The sequence below is a fragment of the Acanthopagrus latus genome, chromosome 6 (genome assembly GCF_904848185.1).
Source record: "Acanthopagrus latus isolate v.2019 chromosome 6, fAcaLat1.1, whole genome shotgun sequence".
NCBI lineage: Eukaryota > Metazoa > Chordata > Actinopteri > Spariformes > Sparidae > Acanthopagrus > Acanthopagrus latus.
This window is the reverse complement of record NC_051044.1, coordinates 5534601-5558689: the sequence shown is the minus strand read 5'-3', so window position 1 is coordinate 5558689 and position 24089 is coordinate 5534601. Positions and strand designations below refer to the sequence as shown.

The window sequence follows — 24089 nt, the reverse complement described above, 5'->3', positions numbered from 1 at the left end:
GTGAATCACGGTCGTCTCGGTCGTTTCACTTTTTCTTTCAGATTTATGGTGGCTGTTGGTTAAATCACATTATGTGACTGCTCATACAATTTACTTATGTGTCACGCACGATAAACAAATGTTTATTTTTACAGAAGTAAACAGCGATGAGTAAATTGTCACGGAGCTGTTGTAAATAAAGTTTTAGCGTTTTTAAAGCGGTCAGCTGCTTCGTTCGGCATCACAACAAACATGGCGGCGGGAGGCGGTTAACGGGAGAGGAGCTCAGGAAGATCCTCCGCGGACGTTTTAAAGAAGAGTTTGTTTTTTTACTGAACCGCAGATTATTTTTGCTCGGCCGGCTCTCAAGATGGAGTCCACCCCGTTTCCAGAAGAGGTTCCGGAGAGGACAGTGTGTGTTGTCGGGTCGGAGCTGGTGGAAAACTACACTGTAAGCTAGCTACGTCCTGGTTCTCTTTAGCTTAGCGCTTGCTAGCTTAGCTTGTAGCTAACCTAGCTTCAGGTCTGACAAAGTGACAGTGAGTTATTGTTGAAGAAATTATTTTTTTACTGAATACACACACCGTGCAGTTATTATACTTATCTTTAAGTGAGTCGTTATGTCTTAATCCAACTGATGAAGGACTAAAAGGACGCGACAGAAATGTCAAGCTAACTGCTAACCGCCGTGTTAGCCGAGCTGTCACTGCCGGTGTCAGTGTTCAAAGAGCTTCCTCTCAGACATGCAGACATGACAGCCCACTGCAGCCTTTCACATCTTTGCTGGCCGTTATATTTTATGTCTACTTGATGTAACGGTTTGTACAGTACGTTTTGACAGACAGCAGCCAATTACAGGGCTAATTAGAAAAGCATGACTACTCACCAGCCCCACAGCTCCTCCACTTTTATTTTCTTCCTTTACATTTGAACTGTTTTTAATGAAAGATTTTCCGCCCACAAAAAAGCGGCTCAGAGAAGAGTGATACTTTCTACCCTACTGAACCTTGATATTGCGTTTTTATAAACAATTCTTTACACAATGTCTGCTTACTGGAATGATTGAGGAGCTTTTAGCCTCGGTGGATGGAGAATTGATGGGCATGATCCCAGTTTTGGTAAGACTTAGTATCTCTGATATCAGGTGGTTTAATAGAAGACTTATGTGTCTGTTAAAAGAAAGTCAGCGGTGTTCCTTGTTGTTTCTCCATGCAGCTCATGAGCCCCTTTGATTGCAGAATCCAGGCAGGTTGTGATTGATGTTATTTTTATGCCCAACCAGTGGTGGGTTTACAAGACTCCAAAAACACAGTTCCAGTGCTCTTACAATTACATTTCATTTCACTACAACACTGCAAATTATTGTGCTCCTCAGTCTTCAAGAAAATATTCTGCCTTCCCTCCTGACTGAGCTTGACAAAGACAATCGGCTCCCTAAAGCACAGCGCAAATTATTCATAATCATCTAACCACAAGAAATCAGCATTAATAGAGGACATTTTAAGAAAACTCTTGTTCCTCACATCATCATAGACAGGACAGCAAAACAAGAAATGAACCTCATTCTCAATTTCAGCTTGCTCACACAACCAGGTAGTAATCCCTGATGGTCTTTTTTTTTCAGGTCTACATCATCGAGGTGACAGATGGAGAGCACAAGTGGACCGTGAAGCACCGCTACAGTGATTTCCACGACCTCCATGAGAAGGTAAGAGAGATGAAGTGGAGCAGGGCAGCTTGTGGCTGTTTGCCCTCATCAGTCATTAATGTGCTTAATGTTATATGTGTGATCGCGTTCATCACATATTTGTTTTGTAGTCAGTCTGGAGTAAACTAACAGCAGAACAATTATGATTTTGTTTGGAGTTCAGGTAGTTGTTGTGATGCATGAAGCAGTGTTGTCTTGTTGATTTGAAATAGACTTATTTTGTGCTGCAAAGCGCCACAGTTTATAGGACAACTTATCAATAATATTCAGATAGTTGTTGTCAGTGATGCACATTATGGAGTCAATAATTAAAATGGCCTCCTGAAACTGCAAAACTGTGAAGAAAATAGGAATGAAAGGCCTTATTTTCTAATTAATCAGCTTATTTTCAAACTTTACAAATTCATAGTTACCATAATAAAGGACATTTATACTGACATTTTATTCATTTATTCACGTGTGTGACATTATGCTTATTACACATATACTGATTATACTTGTGGCGTTCATTCTCAGTCACAGAGGAACCACACCCAACAGCTGTTGGAAGAAGAGACTCCATGTTCTCGGACATTTCCTGAAATTCCATTATCGGAACAATGATTGATAATTTAAAATGTTTCATCTACTAGTGGATATAATACACAGACCACAGATGTCTCATTCGTCCCCACTCATTAACATCCATAATGAGTTATGCCAGTGATGCGCCACATCCTTTTGTAGAGTGCAGCACAGCTTAGACCAGACAATGTTGACTTAAAGTGGTGTTGATGGTAAGTGCTTGATAAGCAATCTGGCTCAAAAATGGCTAGCAATGGTATAAATTAAACATGAAATGAAGTACATAATGGTCTGACTGCAGAAGAAACAGGAGTCTGAATTCAAGCCTGCAATATGAAGCCAGTGTTGCTGAGTTCACTTCTCATGGACATAAATGTAACTAGAGCAAAGCAGACTAGGTTTGCAACTTACGATTGTTTTAGTTTCAATTAATCAATCCATTATTTTTATAGCTTAATCAATTGTTTAGTAAAATGTACGTCACACAGCAGTCTAACCCCAGAGATATTCAGTTTACAGTGTTATAAAATGTATCATCTGTCCTCACATAAGAGAATCTGCAAACAGCGAATGCTTTGTATTTTCTCATAATACGTCAATGTTTCATTTGATGTGTGTTTCCCTTCAGCTGACAGCAGAGAAGAAGGTGGACCGACGGCTGCTTCCTCCAAAGAAGATGTTGGGGAAGAACTCGAAGAGTCTGGTGGAGAAGCGGCAGAAGGAGCTCGAACTCTACCTGCAGACGCTGCTGCTGCAGTTCCCACAGGCCACACCCACTCCGCTCGCCAGCTTCCTGCACTTTCACCTCTATGTGAGTACACCTGCAGCTACCACAACTCCACAACCTCAGCACTTAAACAGTAAAGCTAAGTTAACTTTATTGGATTTTGGCCCTGATTATCTGCTCGTAGACGGTTGTTTGAGACAAAAAGACCCAGATCAGAGGCAAATCAGTGCCTGCTCACGTGTGTGACGATCATCAACTTTGAAAGTCATGTGTAGTGGCTAAGACAGTTAGATGCTTCAACCCTCTAGTACTACACCTGATAGTACTTGGCCTGTGGGAACTTTGATTATAACAAGAGGAAGATATAACATGATGAAATGCTCAGATACTCCAGATTTCCTCCCGTTCAGCCGCAGAAGAATGTTGGGTGACTGAGTCTGGCTCACACTCTCACAGATGTTGGATGAATTTGAGTTCAGGACTCTGCAGGCCGCTTAAGTTCTTCCACCTCAAACTGGAAAAACCATTTCCCAGTGGACCTGGCTTTGTGCATGTTGAAACAGGAAAGGACCTCTCCCAAACCTTGGCCACAATACTTTTGAGCACAACAGCATATTGCTGGTATATCACCACTGATTTATTGTTCTACAACACTAGATTAAACTATATAAAGCAAAGTTGACAAATGTTCACTGGCTGCTTTTTCTAAAATGTGAGGATATGCTGCCTTTTTCTATATTATACAGTTTTAAGGTGAATATTTTGGGTGTTTTTAGGTTTTGACTGTTGGTGAGAGAAAATGAGCAACTTGAAGTTGTCACTCTGTGAAAGTTTGATTGTTGTTCACTGTATTTAGACATTGAATAGATTATACATTCAAGTTGCTGATAGGCACAAACGGTTTGGACAGTGATATCTGTGCACAGTTTGTTTTTCAGTCTAGTAAATTACTATTATTAACCAGATTAAGAAGTGCTGCTCGAGGCTGCTGTCAGCAGTACTTTAAGGCTTTGTGATGCCAGTGACTGTGATCATATGATGATGTCAGTAGAACAGCAGACCAGTGTTTTCTGAGTCCTCCAGACTCTGCATAGCAAACAGCCGATAGAAAAAATCCTCATGTGACTTGAAATGATCAACACATCGCTGTCACAGAGGAGTTTAACTGATTACAGAAAAGAGTTTTATTATTGTGTATTATTCAGCTGCTCTAATGCTGCATTAGGACATAACTACTGTGTAATGTAGCTGTGATGAAAACAATGATGTTCACAGACTGAGATGAGGTGTCTCACTGAGTGTGACTAACATCGTGTTATCCAGCTTTGTTTCTTTGTAACTTGTTTTATTTTTTATTTTTTTGCCTCTTGTTCTAAGCTGGTTGTCTGCTTTTAATGTCTACTCTCTCTTAGTTTCTATTTTTTATTCTTAGTGTCTTTCCTGAGGCACTCTGTGACATCTGTTTTTGAATGGTGCTGTGCAAATAAAAGATATTGTTATCATAATGACTCAAACACAGTTAGTTTTTGTTAATCCCTTTTTAAAGAATAGCATCTTTGAACATCATCAGAGAGCAGTGAAGAAATTAGAATATTTAACCCTACAGCTCTACTCTACTCTCATCTATTTATTTTGGAGGGAACTCAGTTTTTTAATGATCTCTGTTTTCTCTTTCAGGAGATTAACGGCATCACGGCGGCACTGGCCGAGGAGCTGTTCCACAAAGGTTTGCTTCCTTTCTGAACTTTGACCTTTTATCTCTCATCTAGTGATTCTAGTGATGGTCTTTCTTCATATATACTTGAAATTTTAGAGCTTATCAAGAGATTGTTTGGGAGAACATCATAAGGATGTAAACATGACATATTTATTCAAATGGCTGGTTTTCTTTCACAGTTACTTATTAAACCTAAAAACTGAGTTGACTCTTTGATTCCACAATAACTTGATGTGAAACAGAAGCCTGTTAAGTTTAAATGTTTTATCCTGAAAGACTTTGCTTTTGTTTTTTGGTTGCTCAGAGCCCCAAAATATTTAACTACCAGTTTTAAGAGCTTATGATCTGTTGCAGCTGAACCAGGCTGCTCAGCAGCTGTAACAATCCAGTTTCCACAAATCAATTACTCAAGTTTCATCTCTCCCTTGTTGCCTACAGTTCAAGTTTGTTTACCAAAAGATAACTTTACTACCTTTATTAAAAAAAATATTATTGTAAGTTTGAGTTATTGTCAACATCTGGTTTGTAGATGTTGTCCTGTGAAACAACAGCTGTGAACAGTAAACTGACTAGCCTACAAAAAATGTAATCGTTCAGAGAAAATCTTGCTTTATGAGCAGCTTGAGACCGCTGTGTGTTTGTCTCTTGTAGGTGAGCAGTTGCTGCAGGCTGGCGAGGTGTTTTCTCTCCGTCCTCTGCAGCTTTACTCCGTCTCCCAGCAGCTACGTCTGGCCAAACCAACCTGCTGCAACGGAGACGCCAAAACCGACCTGGGACACATCCTCGACTTCACCTGCCGGCTGCGATATCTCAAGGTCACACACGTTCCCTTTATTTAACTCAAATCCCCTTCATTCAGTGAAGTGTTGTTTAAGGAGCAGAGGTGGTGAATGTTCTCATTGGTTTTGTATCTGTTCAGATGTGTGGTACCACAGGTCCAGTAGGAACCAGTAATATCCAGGAGAGCAGTCTCCCCTTCGACCTGTCTGTGTTCAAATCACTTCTGCAGATTGAGGTACCTGTCTGTTGTTCTATCTAAGAGTTACTCCTGTCTGTACACATGTAAAATTGCTGCCTCATTCATGCTATTCACAACCCATATATTTGACTGTGGCCCCAGGTTAGTGCAAATATTATGGATGGATACAAACAGGAAAGCTCTGCTGGCGTTGCTTCTCATTAGACAGAGCAGGGTTTTATCAAAATGGATGGTTTGATACAACCAATATGATAATTTACTCAATTCCCTGCAGTGTTTTACCCTGGTGGGGTACGACTATCTGTCGTATTACTCTGGTATAACTTAATCTATCTTTTCATGGGACTGTACACCCGCAACAAGGGAATACTAGATCCTGAGGTTACAAAAAATCTTTGATAATCTGACAGCTCTCACACAGCAGCCTCATGAGTCCTATTTTTTTATTTGCAACAAAATATTAATTATCATTACTTGTATTTGTATTGCTGGCAAGCAGAATAATCTGCTTTTTTTAAATTAGAGACTGTTATAAGAACAAATAACACACTTGATTGCCTGAAATAGCTACTTTATAGCTACAGTTAGACACCCCTGCAGTTTTGATCACACTCCTAATAGTGTCAATCAGTAACCATATTGATGGAGATTTTATTTTGACTTTACAGAAAATCAATTAGATATAGATTGGAATAATAACTTCTGTCTCTCTCGTCGCTGTTCAGATCAGCGAGTGCCACTCTCAGCAGATTCGAGGTCTGCCGTCTCTGAGGTCGAGTTTGGCGACTCTGAGTATCCACCGCTCCACGGAAACTATGATGGTACAGTTTGGGCTAAATACTACAAAACCCTCTACCCTAACCCCAATTCCCAAAAAGCTGGGAATGCTGTGTAAACTATATGTGAAAACAGAATGCGATTATTTGCTAATCGTTTTGGACATGTACTAAATTGAAAACCGTACAAACACAATATATAAAAGTTGTGGAATGCTCCAAAAAAAAAAACGGGTTCCTTGTTAACATGTGATAATTTCATGAACAAGTTTGAAAGGGGCATCCTTGAAAAACTCAGTTGTTCACAAGCAAGGATGGGGCGAGGTTAACCACTTTGTAAAACACAAGGTTGTATAAAGAGTATTACTAAATGGGCTCAGGAACAGTCGAAAGCGTTGCTGGTATATAAGGTTTGTTTGCAAATGATTGGAGCTTTATTTATGTTTCACATAACGTCCCAGCTGTTTTGTTTTGCCTCCTCCAGTCGATCCTGGTCCCGGAGGCTATCGAGTTCTCACAGTGGGAGGCGGAGGGGGCGGAGTCTGGCTGTCCTGTCACGGCGGTCATTCCCGTGTGGAGGAACCTGACGACACTGGACATGAGTCACAACTGCATCAGCACCATCGACAACTCAGTGGTGAGACATGCCCACCAAACCTAAATAAAGTGTGATCTTCAGTCTGATGACCGTGTTGCGTCGGGACATCAGGTCGTTAATGTGAAATTTGAGGTTTCATTCAGCAGCGTCTGTGTGCTGAAACAAGGTTTTTCTCTCTTGTAGAAACTGATTCCTAAGGTGGAGTTTCTGGATCTGAGCTACAACCAGCTGACCACAGTGGAAAACCTCCAGGTACGTGAACATGTGATGATGAACACATCAAGTCTGTGTTGACACTCGTCTTTTTATATTGGTGTCATTATCATTTCAAAGGTAGCAAAAACATAATCACTGTTGGTTAAGATATGTGATATACCGGTTTGCTGTTTTTAGACTGATCAACATACATACATCAGTTAGTATTATCTTATACTCAAACTTAAGTTCAAAGGGCAGCCGCTCTTGACAGGTGCAGCAAGACATCCCTACAGTTTGTCATCAAGAACTGTACTGAACTAACTGCTCTGTGGTTGCAGCACCTGTACAATCTGGTCCACGTGGATCTGTCTTATAACAGCCTGAAGGTCCTGGAAGCTGCTCACACCCGTCTGGGCAACATCAAAACTCTGAGCCTGGCCGGCAATCAGCTGGACCAACTGACCGGTCTCACTAAGCTCTACTCTCTAGTCAACCTGGACCTCAGCCACAACCAGCTGGCTCAGGTGATCACATTGTGGATGTCTCAATGGTCTTTTAGTAAAAGTGATGTACATGCATGCAACTATATCTTTTGTGCAAGACACATTTCTCCTCATTTTCTGTCATCTTCAACTGTTGACTAATTAAATCAATCTAAGACTGTGAAGAAAAACATCCAACCAAAGCTCTTGTGAAAAGTCCAGAATTTAACGAGGGACTTGCGTGTGTGTTTGCAGTTGGAGGAGATCAGGAACATCGGCTCTCTGCCCTGTTTGGAGAAACTCAACCTGTCCAGCAATCCCATGTGCATCATCCCAGACTACAGAACCAAAGTCCTGGCCCAGTTTGGAGACCGTGCAGCAGAGGTACACCACCAGAACGACAACACTGTCAAAAGTCCTGCTGAGCTACGCAGGCGACTGAATGAAAATGTTTTTCTTCCTGAAGTGTAACTGTTGCTCGTACTGATAATAGTGTGGTTTTCTTTATTTGTTGAACATTTCCTATCTCAGGAAGTTCCTTGAGACCTCTGAAATCTATTTTCAGACCTGTTCAAGAAAGCACATGATTACATAGTTTCAGAGAGAGCAAACAAGTCCAGCTTAGGAACAGCATTTCTACTTTTTGCTAACGCAGAGTTTTGGACTCTCTCAGGGAAACCAAATCATTAAGACGGCCATTTCCTGACTAGTGCACTGCTGTTTTGGTGCTGTTAGTGCTGCAGTAAACAACCTGCACCAGCACACTGCTTCTCTCTCTGCTGCTGTTCACGCTGATACTACTTCCTGCGTTTGAGAAACATTTCTAAAATGAGACTGTACTTGTCAGATCAGGATCTCACTAAAGTTGTTAATGCCCTGGTCCATCCCCAGTTAGGCTACTGCAACGCTCTCTACTATGATAAAACAGCAGCTAGACTTAATACTGGCACAAGGAGATTTGATCGTATCACTCCCATTTATTTTTAGCCTCACATCACCGGCTACCGGTTACATTTAGAATTGATGTTTAACTTTTAAAAGACCTTCCTGGTCTGGCACCAAGCTTCCTCACTGAGCCTCTGGTCCCATTTGTGCCAAACTGTAACCTGAGGTCCTTTTTTTTTAATATGGCTCTGCTGGTTGTACCAAAGTCTAGGGTGGTGACTAACAGTGACTCGGCTGTTGCTATAAATGCCCCCAGACTCTGGAACGGCCTGCAGGAGGGCCTCAGGTTGGCCCGCTCAGTAACCACTTTTAAATCACTTTAAAAAGTTTTTTTTTGACATAGAATGGCTTTCACAAATTATTATGGTATCTGGTTGGTGTGAGAATATTTCCTTTTTTCTAGGCTAAGTGCTTGTTTTAAGTGTTGTCCGTCATTGTCCTGGATTTACTAGTTTAATTGCCTTTTTAACTTGTCTGTACAACATAGTATTTTATTTTATGGTTCAAGCACCTTGCAGCCTTGTTAAGAAAGGTGCTATACAAATAAACATGATGATTAGTATTAGTATTATTACTGTCAGTATAAGTACCACTACTGCTACTGCTACTGTTTCTGCTACGTCTATTACTAAGAATAATGTGTGTGCATGTGTCTCTTTGTCCTCTTTGACTTTGTGTCCTCAGGTTTGTCTGGACGGTAAAGTGACGACAGAGAAGGAGCTGGACACAGTGGAAGTTTTAAAAGCCATTCAGAAAGCCAAAGAAGTCAAAGACAGGATGAGCAGCGGCGACAAGAAGGTACGCTGTGTCACACTGAATCAGCCCCCAGAAGGCAGTACAAGACCTGCACTGATCAGTTTTTGTGGGCGTAATTTATTTTTCATTTGTATATCTGTGGAAAATAAGTTATTTATGAATCTCTCTCTTCATACTTTGACACTGTAGAGCTTAAACCAAGAATGTTTATTTTAAACATCTTTGTGAGTTTCTCCCTGAAACCTGCTGTAGTGGTTTTAAAATTCTAACCTGATCATAGAACAATAGTCCTAATATCAAGTTAATTTCTAACAGATCTCTGAAGCCTGAAGCCTGACCAGCTGTTTTGAAAACACACTGTGTCAGTCACTTCAGCAGCCTATTTTTGTTGAGCAGCGTTGTGTAATAAGATGCTGACGTGTTTGTTGGAGTTACAACCTGCAGATCAGCAACTACAACTGGACACCAAAAGCAAGACAAGTTGACCTTTATAGATTCAAGTGATGCACATCAGCAGCAGAGTTAATATAACCAGTAAATTCATGAAATAGGGACATAAAAACAGGTACGATTGTGTGTGTGTGTGTGAGGTTGTAATCTTGCTTTGAAACTTGTAACAAAAATGCACCAATTTAAACTTATCTGAGCTAAATCTGTGCAGACTGCCAAGCTGTGTCTGGGTCTGTAGTTTATGGACCTTTTTTGCAAAACATTTTTTTTTTCAGATTTTTGCAATGAGCACATGTTTGAGCCGAACAGTTTCCTCCTGCACAGGAAGACTGTACGTTTTCTGTTTGCCGACCATTGTCAAGGAGTCCTGAATAAACTAGCTTGCTTCCTGTTTGGATGAGGAGACTTTCAGGGAAAAGAGGCATTTTAAAGCTCTGCTGCTGATGGAGCTGCTGGTTGCAGGTTTTAGGATGTGATCTGGTTGATGATGCAGGTGACTGCTTCACTCTGAAGGCTTCCTCCTCTCTGTCCTCTCGTCAGATCAGTGAGGAGACCAGGCTGTCTGCTGCTGCACCTCCTCACCTCTCCTCCTCCTCTCCCCCCTCCTCCTCTTCCTGCTGCTCCTCTGCTGTTGCTCCTCCTGCTGTCACCTCCTCTTCCTCTTCCTCCTCCTCCTCCTCCTCCTCCTCCTGTCCGGCCCAACAGGCTGCCTGCCCCAGCCAAGGTAATCATGTATGTATCAGGCTGTGCAGGGCTGAGGGAGGGGGGACAGTGGTTTTTACTTCTGCTGTGAGGCAGCGATCAGACAGACCAGTATGTCTTTAAAACAGCAGCTGACTGGAGCTGCAGCCGCTGATTATTGACGAGTGACTAATTCAATTACCAAATTGTTGTTTGAAATAATAATTTCCTGTCTGTCAAATAATCAGTTGATTGACTCATAATTTGTTCTGCGTTGCTTTCGATTTAAACAGAATTTACGCTCTGCTCCTGATGTGTGTTTCTTGTACACCTGTTTGACAGATTGCTAACAATTTTTGAAAATCAGAGGCTTAGATATGTGTTTAGCCGAGCTTGCCACAAAGACAAAAAGCAGTGTTAAACTGCTGTTTAACTCCATCAACATTTAAAAACAACAAAAAAAGATAATCTGCCTTCCGAAGCAGTCTAAGGTGAAGAGAAAACATAAGATCTGTCTGGCTGCTGCTTTCAGTGAAGTTTAGTTTAATTCTCACTGACTTTGTTTTTTTTAATTCATGGGATGATCTGGGTATGGTTAGGCACAGGGTGGGATTACACATCAGATTATTTCCTTTACAATTTGTTTCATATATCAGAGCTGTTAACATATGAACAAGTCACAGGACATCACCACTGCTACAGTGGAAAAATCTCTAAACTTTCATCCAGTTAGCTGATGGAGCTAAAGAGTGTCTTGTTTTAGCCCTTTAAATCAGCTCAGCTGTGAATTTCCTGTTGTAGATGCTTTGCCTCATGCTTAAACTGAGATCAGCTGCATGTTGTTTCAGCTGTTTATATGTTTAAACTCTGCCTGTTAACATATATGTTCACCGAGCTGACATTTAATCATCTTGAAAGTTGCACTGGCTTCATTAATTCTGAATCAACTATAACTGTAATAACATTTACGCCAGCCAGCTATTAGAATAGAATATATGACATTCTCTACCACTCGATATCATACTCTGAAGCACCAACATCTCAGACCAAAACAGATGGCATGCATTTTTTTTTTCTCAGTAGAGTTGAGAAAACAAAAGAAAGCAGCAGCTTAAATGCACAATGCACATGAGCTCAGATCCCACTGTCAAAAATGAATCTAGATTCTGTCACTGGATTGTTTATTTCTCGCCTCAGATGTTTTTTTCAGAAACATATTTTGTCCACCAGGGAGCTCTGACAAGTTCATTCCTGAGGGGGAAAAAATCTAAGGCAGTGTTCTGGCAGAAATGTTAAAAAGCCCTTATTTAGTTGGCTTTCATCGTGAAATTCTTAAAAACATTTACAATGCGTGTGAGACATGAGCCGAGTAGCAACCAACACCGGCTGAAACCATCAGAGCCTAAAAACACCTTTATCACATTTTGTTTGAGCTTCCTAAAAACTTTAGACTTTTTCTGTCAGTTTTTTTTTCTTTTTACAGAAGAGTTACATTTTGCACTCACACACACTGAACAGCTGGTGGAGCACAATAGGTGAATAGTTAATCAGATCTGATAATCACTCATGTTTGGCTGGAGGCTGTGTGACACCCTGCTAACGCTCACTAACCTCCATCTGTGACACTATTATTTGTTCTGGCTGATAACAGGCTGCATTCTTTTTGAATGTGTGAATCCAAACCACAAGAACCAAATGCATGTCTGTGTGTTTTTTTTAAACCTGACCTGTAAAACAGGATTTGACTGTTTTTTTGTTGATGTTTTGTTTTTATTTTTCATGATATTTGACATTTGTATACAATATATTTAAACTCTGAATGATGCCCAGCACCTTTGGTAACACGTGTCGGAACCGAGTATGCATGAATTTGTTTTCAGCTCAAGCTGAGAGCAGCCGTGTTCAGCAGTAATCTTTAAGCTTGTGTAGGGTCATCACCAGTGACTATTTTATATTACATTAGTGTGTTATCAATTATTGTTTTGAATAATCACAATTACCTAGTGCCCAAGTTGTTGTCATAAAATGTTGAGTCGGGGAAAAGAATCAAATATTCATATGAAGAAACTGGAGCCATGAAAATCATTGCAGCATGTGAACACAATTCATTTAGTTATAACTTTGTGAACACTTTTTTTATTATGTTATTCAGATCCAATATAGTTGAGAAATAATCAGCAACACCAACATTGCAAGTCAAACTTTGCTCCTCATCATCGGCGTCACTGATCTGTTTGGTTTCCTGTTTCAGAAGTGACGAGCAAAGAAGAAGCCACCGCTCCCCCCAGTGTCCTCCCTCCTGTGGACGCTGCACCTCCCCCTGCAAGCTTTAACGACACCACACACCTCCTGTCTGCTGACTCTACCCAGGTCAGACACACCTGAAACACCTGGAGTATATAATCAAATATCTGCTGCAGAACTAGTGAGATTCCTGTTTGCCTCAGCTGTACCTTGACTTTACTGCCAATTTGCATATTGCAAAGCGTTGGCATGCAAACACACGAAGTTAACCAGGCAAACATGGACAACACTAAAGAGTCCTGACAAAGGCGTTGTGAGCAAGTTTGTACACTAATATTTAGCATTTAGCTCAAGCATTGTAGTGCTTAAGGACTGTATTTTGTTTATTTGTGTTCAGCGTGCTTCTGATGTTGCTTCATGTGTTTGTCTGCAGGAACAACAACCTATCGTCAGTCTGTCTGAAAACACACACTGTGGAGCTCCCACAAGTATTACTACTACAACCCCTACTATTACTGTCTGGTCAGTATCAAATAATAGTGCTACTACCATAATATTAATTAAAGACTCAAAAAATATATATTTACATAGCTGCTTCTTCTTTAATCTACCGTCTGCACACTAAGCTATTTGAGCCACGGGAAAGCTTTTAATGTGAAAAATTCTGTGCAGGAAGTGTTGATGTTCAAAGTGTGAACAAAGAAAATATAAATCAAAGTGTCTGAAAACTGATCTCTGATACAGGTGTAACTTAATTTACCTTTTTATTGACCCACAACAGTAAAACATAATAATGAAAGTTAAGAACATTACAGAAACAATTGGTTAAATAGTGGCAGATATGTTTATTAACGTGAAATGAGCTAATAAGACTACTGAAGTGAGTGAATTATAGACAGGAAGTTATATTGAATCATCTTCATGACATCATGGGCAATGAAAATAAATCTCCACCTCTGTGTTTCTCTCCTGCAGTTGTGTCTGCTGCTCCTCTTCCTCCTCGAGATCAGTTGAAACGACTTGCTTCTCCTGCAGCAAAGACTGGTGTCCTTTACCTCCTGTTTATCTGCTCTCCCTCTCCTCCTCCAACAAAGACTTCATTACCCAGCTCTCCCACCGTCTCAGCTCAACGCTCAAGGAGCAGAAGAAGACGACAAAGAAGGAGGACGACGAGAAGGAGGAGGAGGAGGAGGATGAGAGGGAGGAAGAGAAGATATTGGACCCCAGGGAGGTTCAGTCCCATGTAGAGGACACCGAAGTGGGAAGTCCGAGGTAGTTTAACCAGCAACCTTCTCTAGCTAGGTTCTATTCTTAGTTCTTCTGTTTTTTTGAGATTCACATTGGTTTCCGAGATCTCCTAAAATCCCCACTGGTTTCTGCGATTCCCTCAAGTTCTTACTTGTTTTTCGGATTCCCAAATGCTTTCCAAGATTATCCTGAAATTTCCTCCTGGCTGAGATTCCCAGTATTTTCTGGAGCTTCTAGAACTTCCCTCATTCTCATTCTGCTCATTTTTCCAGTCTGGGTTCCAGGGACGGGTACTTTGAAATGGGTCTGGATGACTCTGTCGAGGAGTCGGTCTGCTTCCCCTCCACGTCGCTCCCTGTTCCTCCAGCAGACGAGCCCGGTGGCCACCAGGGGGAGCTCTGTGATGATGAGGAGGAGGAGCAGGAGCAGGAGGAAGAGGTTCAGGTCAGCAGGGTTCTGTGGTGCTACTGTCTTCAGGTGAAGGAGGAGGTGGAGCAGAAGCAGGTGTGTCTGGTGCTGATGGACCGGGTGTTGGGCCTTCTGTACCTGTCAGATGACATCATCAATCAGGATTCAGGTAAGCACCAATTCAGCCTCATTTAAACTTTGTTTACACTCTTAATGAAAACAGATATGGACGTTGTGGATGTGACTCATGTTTGCAGCATGAATTGTGTTTTTTCCCATCTTGGATTTAGTCGATTAATCACCAGTTCATTTGACATCTTAAACGCAACAGTGTTGGACTGACAACAAACAGAAATCTGAAAATGTGCCATTTGGACATTTATAAAACAAGTTCAGTGTTCTTCAAAAAAACAAACAAATCTGACAGACAGATGCAGCACCAGACCTAATGCAGAACTTTGTTTAGTAACCGGAAGTGAAACAGAGCTCGAGTTGTGTGAAGACATTTCAGAAAAGCTAGTGAGCTTTCCCTAAAAGTTGGAACAACAACAAAGACATGGAATTATTGAACATGAGGCAGAAGAACTTTTTGTTGAACAGAGGAAATTTGTAAAAACAAATTAGGACATGAAGTTTGTCTTAGACATACACACACCCTTTTTTTTATTTTAGATACAACTGAATATATTTGGGAAACAAGCAATGTGGAGATGGTATTATGGACATTAGACCCTTAATTCATTAATTGAATAGAAAACAATATGAAGATTAATCAATAATGAATCGTTAGTGGCAGCCCTTATGTGCGGCCAAGTGCATGATGTGTGGCAGAACTATAGCGTAGAAATAATTTTGCTACATGTTGAAATATTAAGAGCAATCTGTTCTCCTGTTCTCAGACCAGGAGCAGAGTCCTCCGGTTGAGGAGGTGCTGTCCAGTCTGCAGGTGGACCTCCTGGTGCCATACTCTGAGCTTCTGCTCTCCTCCCAAACCGACCTCCCCGACTCCTGCCTTGCCTTTGGCCTCCAAACTGGTTCGACCCGCTGGTACATCTTCTCCGAGGCCGACGAGCTCCGGCAGACCAGGACCGAGCTGAAAGTGCTGATCCAGGTCAGGGAGCAGCGCCTTAGTCATTCAGAGTCTTTAAAATAAAAGAACCAACTCTGTTGACTTTGGGGTAAAATTGATACATTTAGCTTTATTTTCTGCTGTATAGTTGTGAAAATGATGAGATTCATGAAGGTCACAGGTCTCATGTGTAGCCATCTTTGATGCAGGAATCAGGCTGAACTTTGAGGCAACGTTTGTAAAATAAAAACCTTCTCCTTTTGTTTTTCCAGGCAGCAGGGTCTCAAACTGACCCAGAGCCTCCCAACACTCCTCAGCTCCTCCCCCGTTCACTCATCAACTCCTGGGAGCTGGAGGAGAGTCAGGGAGCCCAGGGAGGCTATCCTGCCCACCTCCTCTTGTCCTCCTCATCCTCCTCGTCTGCCACAGACACCCATCCCCTCCTGTCAGACATTTTACCCAAGAGTGATGATCCCAGCCTCCCTTCTCTCCTCTTTCTCACCCACCGACACCTCTGGGTGCTGAAGACCGACTTCAGAGAGCTGGCAGAAACAGAGAGGAGGAGTGCTGACCTTCATCAGAGTTCATCTTCCTCCTCCTGGTGCCGACTGGTCCGTGTGCCCCTCGGTTCTGTGGTGCTTCACCCGGGACAGAGAGCATCTCAGGTCGGGGACAGAACCAGCAACACCGCCTGCCCTGACCCTAAACACCAGCTGAGGTACTGAGGCTTTGAAAGTATCCACGTGTCAACTTTAAAGGACTGAATAACTGAATATTATTATTATTAGTAGTAGTATTGTTTTTAATCTGCTTTTTAACCATCATGTTGTGTCCAGGAGGAGACACACCGTGGAGCTTCTGCTGGGCGGCCAGAGGCTGCTGCTGCTCTTCCCTCTGGCCCAGGACAGGAGCTCCTTCCTGGTGGAGTTGAATCAGCGGAGAACCTCTCTGGAAGGAATCAAGATGGTGGCCCTGGCCCGGGTCTGCACTCCCAGTCCACACCAAGGACACAACGCGCAAGGTGAAAACCAACTAACTGACCAAGTCGGCCTTATTTCAGCTGATGGTTTCGTTTAGTTGTGGAACCTTGTTTGACACCTTCTTGTTGTTGTGTTCTCAGGCCGTCACAGATCCAGAGACCAGTGCTGCTGTAACAGTACCGGGAAATCACACAGCAGCAGCAGCAGGTGCACTTCTGAAGCTCGTCTGTTCTGTCCAAGATAGATTATCTTCTCCACATGTACTTAGATCAAGGCCATGCAGTGTGACTCACTTTAGAGAAGAGTAAACACGGTGTACTTATCTTATCAGGGCACTCATTTATCAGTGATTGTATAAAACATTTATTTATCTAAAATAAACTATGAAGCAGTGCAAACGCTGATAGACGTCAATGAAGCTGCAGTTTCATCACTTAATCATAAGAGTCTGACTGATAGATTGGCATTGTAGATATTTTTGGTTGATTTGATTTTATCACAGAAAGACCAGTATGAGCTTTACGTATGTTGGGTAATAAGTAATAAGAGACATCAGAGATACGGTAGAAGTAATTCACAACCAGTGTCTCACTAACACATGTTGTTAAATTGGTTAATTTTAACAGTGTAAAATGTTCAGTACACATAGTACTTAGTACACATTTTGGTCACAGTTGTTTCAGAATGTAAGCACTCCTGTTAACTATGTTCAAGTCACATGTTATTGTTAGAAATTAAAAGTATTAGAGTTTCTTAAAGAAGCTCAGGGGTCATGTTCTTTCACAACAGCTGCTCTGAAGCAATCATGAGAGATGACTTAATACTTTTTTCGTCTCTCCTCCTCAGCTGGGACTCTTCTCGCCTTCAGATGGAGGACAACCAGCCGTCGCCCCACCTCACTCCCGGTCTGTCTCCAGGATTGAAGCTCCTGGCTGGGCTCGGAGGACAGCAACTGCTGGCCTACTTTCACAGATATATAGCAATGGTAGGACACACACACACACACACACACACACACACACACACACACACACACTGTGGTCTTCCTGGGCTCCCTAAGCCAGAGTGTCTCAGTATCGAAGGATGCAGCTGTTTGACATGCAGTGCTGCTTTTCCTTCACCAGATTTTAGACAAAAATCACCTTACTGTCGATCAAAATAACCACAGCTGTTAGATATTAAAATTTAAGAACAGCTGCAACTAATGATAATTTCATCATTGATACATATGCTCTCTTGTATATCAGGAAATGACCAAAAAAATGTCAATCAAAGGTGCAAAGAGCCCAAAGTTCTACTGGGAATTTGTGCCATCTTAATTTTTGGATTTTTAAATTCAGTTGTTTCCTCTTCAGTCTGAGGCGGAGGAGGTGAGACAGGTCTTGTGGCTGTCTGTGGTTCTCTACAAGTCTCCAGAGTCTGAGCTCACCTGCTGTCTGCTGCTGTCCAATGATACGATCTACTTCCTGTTGGAAGACTCTGCCTCCTCACTCGGTCATCACTCAGGTAGGACAAACTGACATGACGGGTTCAGAGTGTGGAAAAAAAGATAACATTTGAAATTACAAAATGTAATGGAAGGATACTTCTGCTCCTTCTCTCTTTGTATCTCTCTCCATCTCTATATCTCTGACAGTGTTGGACATCATGGACTCTGGAGATCCGGATGTTTGTCTGTGCTGCTGTCTGTCCATCAGACTGTCTGAGCTGCTGTCTGTCAATGTGGGACTGTTCGACCAGTACTTCAGAGTCGTAGGTTAGTGGAGATGCACCCTCTTCAGTGTTTGCAGATGTCATAAGTTTAGTGCTTAGTGTTGATATCGCTCCATGTCATCCTCTTACCTTGTCTCTCTCACTTTTTGTGTTTGCAGGTCGTTCGGCCGATCACATCGTGTGCTGTCTCAGCAGGGACAGTTATGGAACAGGCATCTTCCTTCAGGAGCTGATGTCGGCTCTCAGTCTGCAGCAGCAGCTTCCTGCTCCAGAGCCGTCAGATCAGGACTTCTACTCTCAGTTCACCAACACAAACACGGGTAACTTCACAGGGATTCAGTGCACCTCCCTTTAACACGTGTGGTCCAATGTCAGAACTTGGACATTTAAAATGTAAATACACATTTTTATTAGTATTAGTTAGTATAGGTAATTTGGTACAGTTTTGCCCTGCCGTAACTAGTTTGTGCTAAATTAGAGCAAATAACTGAGAAAGACTGAATGCTGACCAGATGTTAAAATTAACCTGGTTAAGAAGGATGATTTATGTCTCCCTCTGCAGGTAAGATGCAGAACTATGAGCTGGTCCACAGCAGAGTGAAGTTTATTTATCCCAGTGAGGAGGAGATGGGAGACTTGACCTTCATCGTGGCAGAGAGGAAAGCTCCAGTCAGCGCAGCTTCCTCGTCCTCACGCTCCTTCAACGTCCTGCTGTACCTGCTGGTCTTCCAGGTCAGAACTTCATCTGTGATTTTTGGGATTAACGTGCTGGAACTGTTTCTAGAAGAGCAGCAGCGGATCCATCTTCTGCTTCTTCTGTGCATTGTTTCCAGCCACAGTGCAGTTTGCCAGATATGATCAATGCACATTTGGTTTTGGCCTCCATACAGGCTTGATGCTGCCAAACCTGGCAACCTCACTGTGATGACATCAATCCAGGACGCTGCACATGGTGACTGTGCCCAGCTGTATAATCTGTTGTAAAGTGTTCCTGCACATAACAGGAGTGTTAACGTTGCTCCGTATCTGCTGAATGTGTTAAAGAGCAACTGTTTGCAACAAAGTTTGCAGTATCAACTTAAAGGGAATCAATAATGACAGTGTTGTGTTCACAGCCTTTACCCACTGCCACCAAGGTGTAATAACCCATGTGACTTATATGTTATGCAGGGATGATTTCCTAATTGGTTTTGCCTTGATTGTATGTTTCCAGTTCTTGTGTTTGCTTCTGTTAAGTTATTTTAAACTCACTTATTGCGATCATTATTATTTGTTTCACCTGCTGATCGTTCCTTTCCTTCAGGTCCAGATTCCCAGCAATCTGCCTAGCCAAGGCTCCACTCTCTCAGGCCACTCCCCCTCTGTTTCCAGCTCCGCCCCGTCCCCTGTTCTCCAGCCCAGGACTTTGATCCTGACCAGCACCGATGTATTCCTGTTGGACGAGGACTACGTTAGCTACCCTCTACCCGACTTCGCCAAAGAACCTCCCTCCAGGTGAGCACACAGACCATTTTAGATCCTTTCTTTATCCAGAGGAGTGACTTAAAAGCAGAGTTATTTACAGCAATGGCCTCTGGGTTTGGGAGGCAGAGCTGAAAAAACACTGAACAATATAAACTGTCAAGCATGTATTCCCCCCTGAATGCAGCACATTTCTAATTTGGCAGCAAAAAAAAAAGAAGAAGAAGAAGCTTTTCCCTCGTTTGTTCTCGTCTGCTGCAGGAAAAGAGGAAGTAGAGCAGACAGTGGCTGGCAGGCAAAATACTGTGTGTGGCGTGCAGAGCGTTCAATCACAAATACTGATGGTGTCACAGGGGAGATGGAGCACTGAGGACATAAAACAGTTGAAATCAATATTAACTGAAGCCTGAAATAACAGAACATCAAATCAGTCACTGTGAGGAGGAACAGGAGACTGACTGAGCAAGAAATCCAACATCATAGTAGCTTTATCACAGACTCACCAGCGACTTTGCCAATTTGTAAATTATTTCGCAAATCCATCCTGCCAGGCTTCAAGCTATTCTCCTGTGGCTGAACTCATAGAGACTGAACCAAACATCATCCTAAGAGGAAGCACTAGGAACCACTGGGGGCATGGTTTAGATTTGGGGACAAGTCAGAGAAGTGACTGTTCATTTGAAAACAACAAGAGGTTAACGTAGCTGCTGCTGAAGCGTCGGTTATATCATAACTGGATCAACTTTCTTTATCAGAAGAAGAGCAGAGAATGAAACTGAAGGCATCCCTCACTGGAAAGTATGTTTCCACTCCTCTGTCAACTTTGGCAAGAGTTTAATTCACCAACGTGCTCCACTGGCAGGGCTCCCTGACTGTTGATCTCGTTGGTCGAAGCCAGTGATAAAGTGCCTTTGCCTGCCCTTTTCCAAACAGTTTCTAGCGGCGCCTTTCCAGATGGTTCTGTGAAACGAACCATATGGTGCGTCAGGTCAGCTAAATTACTCTTGAAACATTTTTTTGCAAGCTTGATGAAACAGATGCACAACACTCTGCTCCCTCTTCTTCCTGCAGAACATTTTTAAGATTAGGTTTCTGGGGTGAGCCAGTGTTTTTTCCAGTTTTGAGTCAGATCAATACTTCAAATAATCTAACACTTATATTGCCATTCATCTTAATGCTTTCTGGACTCTGGGAAATTGAATCCTACTTGTCACTGAGGATTTCAACACACCAATATCAGCTGTTAACTGTCTTTGATAACATCAAACACCTCCCACACATGAAAAATGATTAGGATTAAATTTTCTTTTGTCAGAGAAAAGAAGGATTGTCTGTTTGATTGAAGTGATGTCTTTAAGGTTATTGTTATGTTTTTTTTGACAGTGTGGTTGTCATTTTTCTCATCATCATCTTCCTCATTCTGTCCTCTTGCAGGGAGCGGTACCAGCTACGCGAAGCTAGGAGGATCCGCGACTTGGACCGGGTCCTGTTGGGGTACCAGACCTACCCTCAGGCTCTGACCCTGGTGTTCGATGACCTGCCCGGCCCCGACCTGCTCTGCCACCTCACCATGGACCACTTTGCTGCCGCAGAGGAGGCCCCGCTCAGAGGGGGCGGGGCCAGTGGGGGCGCAGAGGGCGAGGTCCAGTGGTGCGTGTTTGTCCCAGGAGCCGACAGCAGAGAGAGGCTGATTTCACTCCTCGCTCGCCAGTGGGAGGCGCTGTGCAGCCGGGAGCTTCCCGTTGAGCTCACGGGTTGACTGGTCGAAGACGATGACAGACAGATGGGTGACTGTTCAGCACCTGGGAGCTGCTCAGCCTGATGGTGGAGTCGGCGTGTGACCAGGATAGTTTACACAAAGATTCAGGGCGTGAATGGCTGTTTAAAGGGCTCAGTATGCTTCAGACAGAGTAGTTTGTACAGGAGCAATAAGTGATGAACGCTGTTCACATGAAAAGATACAGATGTTGCGTGAAAGATGATAAAAAAGAGCTAGAGACCGTTTTAAACACAGTGCAGAACTATTGTCTCCCCCTTCTGGCAGTGACAGTAATTGCACACAATTAAGAACATTTTGACTCCAAAGGCTCCTCCACAGTCTTTGCTGTACCTTAGTCGTATTTGTTCCCCTTCAGCCCTGGCAAATCAAACTTAGTTGGTTAAGTTAAATGCATCGCTACCAGGACATCAGCCTTAGATTCCAGATTTAAATACTATAATAATGCGAAATACAGAGAGATATACCTGGAGGTAAAGTCTTTTACTCTTGCCTTAAATACAGTCTACTTGCACACCTCCCCACAGGTGTGCATGTAGACTGGATAAGTTGCCAACCACATCTTATCACTGCATGCTGAATTTGTTTTAATCAGCCATCTGTGGAGATTACTTACAGAAAGTCTCTGTTCTAAACCTTAACGTTCATCTTGGCATTATGTTGCAACAAAAGATGAACCAGGGTAAGTGTTTTGCCGGATGGCCGGGTGTTTTATTGTTCTACTTGTCATTTTTATACTAATTTCAAACCAAAATTAGGGTGTATACATGTTGTTTTTTTTAAACCCGCCAATGATTGGCAATGCACTCTTTTCACATTGCAAGTGAACCATTTGCCTCTCTGTTTTTGTGTCCTGTTCATCTTCTTGAACGCGGCAGAAAAACAAGCAACAGTAGGACACAGCAGATCATACATGTAATCAGAATACATCCAGAGGGCATTAAACTTGTTTTAGAAAGTCATAGGCAAAAATAGTCTGAATTAGATATGTATTTTTTTTCTGTAGCTCTTGACAGAGAAAGGCCTTGACCTCAGCACATGTCATAGCACTGCACCTAAGAAGGAGAGTTAATGAGTGTTCACATCGTGACCGAGCCGAACCAGAGGAGATAACAATCTGTGACTGCTGCAAGGGCAAATGATCCGAGAGTTAATCCCAATAAATATACATTCACTTTTCGCACAAGAGTCAGATGTTTGCAGCTGAAGCATACTGGGGTCTTTAGCACTACTTCTTAAAGACTGAAAGGGATGTGACTGAAGAACAACTGTGGGCCTGAAGGACTCAGCGGACACAAGGCGGCCATAACAGACAGAAGAGAAAAGGTCTCTGACCTCACACGGAGCCGAAATGTAGGGAGTTTCTGGCACAACCTCATTTTCTTTTAAATTGTCTCACAGAGAGGAGACTTACTTTTGTTGGATGACTTGACTGACAGACAGACATACAGACTGGTGTCTCACAGCAGGGGGCGCTGCAGACAGTCCACAGGAGTTCTGCTAGATTTTAATCAACATTTCCTTAAAGGACCAGCTTGACATTTCTGGTAAATCCTCTTGTCCTCTGCCCTCCCCAGAGTCGGATTAAAAGATCAGTTTCATCTATGTGTGTCCAGGACAAAGATAGGTCCAGGATGTGTTAGCCTAGCTTAGCACAAAGACTCGAAGCAGGGGGAAACTGCTAGCCTAGCGTTATCAAAAGAGAAGATATCCACCTTGGAACAACTCCAAAGCTGCCTGATGTAAATGTTGTTATTTATATAAGGTTGCTCTTAAAACCAAAAAAAAAGGGAAGGCTGACAAGAGGGTATCCCAAAGTGTTGTTTTAAATAGGACACACACACACACACACACACACTCACCTGCTTGGCACAATCTGCTCTCTGAACGTTTTATTCCTTGCACATTGTAATTAATGAAGCAGTATTGTTTAACTGTATATTGTTATTAATATTAATATAATTGTTTTGGGACGGAGGGATGTTTTCCATCCTGAAGCAGATTTTGTACTAAACACGAAGGTCCTGATGACGTTTCCAATATGAACTCTGAAATGTCACATTTAGTACTATCATTGAGTATTATTTTTTATATGTTCTTTGTGTTTAATTTTATCATTTGTTACGTGTTTTTGTATCGACAAAATGGGAAGCCAAACAGTGTTGGACCCCCCTCCCCACCCTTCACCACTGTTGTTTATATCATGTGTTGTTGTCTTGTGAAAGGGGAATGCCACTGAATTAAAGTGTACATGAAGACATGTAACAATATTCCTGTTTCGTTAAGCGACCGCAGTTTGGCTTCTTTGAAAATCAGCAGGATTTAACCACAGTCTGCAAGCTTTTTCAGCTGATGCAGCAGTGAAACCACCAAACCGAGCTGTCTGTTGGACAGAAGCTCCAAGAACTCTGTGTGCCTGTAGGAAACTGACAATATGATGGACGTGGTCACTGAAAAAAAAATACATTTTAACATGTAATGAGTCTGGAAATGTCCCTTGCAACAAGTTAAAATGACCTGGCGGTGTAATATTATCCCCTATTTAAAATAAAAATGAATTAATGAGATATTTTTATAGTAGTGCGATGATCGAAACATACAATAACTGCATTAAAAAAACAAAACACGA

At 42.3% G+C, this 24089-nt stretch overlaps 1 protein-coding gene across 2 annotated transcripts; it reads left to right on the top strand.

The window, feature by feature from the left end:
- nisch (nischarin) lies at positions 1-24089 on the top strand. Of its 2 annotated transcripts, XM_037100731.1 has the most exons (28): positions 16-430; positions 1604-1687; positions 2880-3062; positions 4656-4704; positions 5347-5510; positions 5615-5710; positions 6400-6495; positions 6935-7087; positions 7232-7300; positions 7585-7770; positions 7984-8112; positions 9358-9471; positions 10420-10603; positions 12812-12930; positions 13238-13326; positions 13780-14076; positions 14325-14629; positions 15360-15571; positions 15802-16247; positions 16366-16550; positions 16650-16716; positions 17356-17494; positions 17865-18015; positions 18146-18265; positions 18381-18542; positions 18785-18954; positions 19526-19716; positions 21118-24089. In XM_037100731.1, exons 1-28 carry the CDS (start codon positions 350-352, stop codon positions 21440-21442), a joined length of 4566 nt encoding a protein of 1521 aa, XP_036956626.1. In that variant the 5' UTR covers positions 16-349; the 3' UTR covers positions 21443-24089. The 2 variants fall into 2 exon arrangements, 1 of the variants encoding a protein (XP_036956626.1); XR_005075448.1 differs by lacking the exons at positions 13780-14076; positions 14325-14629; positions 15360-15571; ... (8 more) ...; positions 19526-19716; positions 21118-24089 and having other exon boundaries at positions 1-430; positions 10420-10611; positions 13238-13253.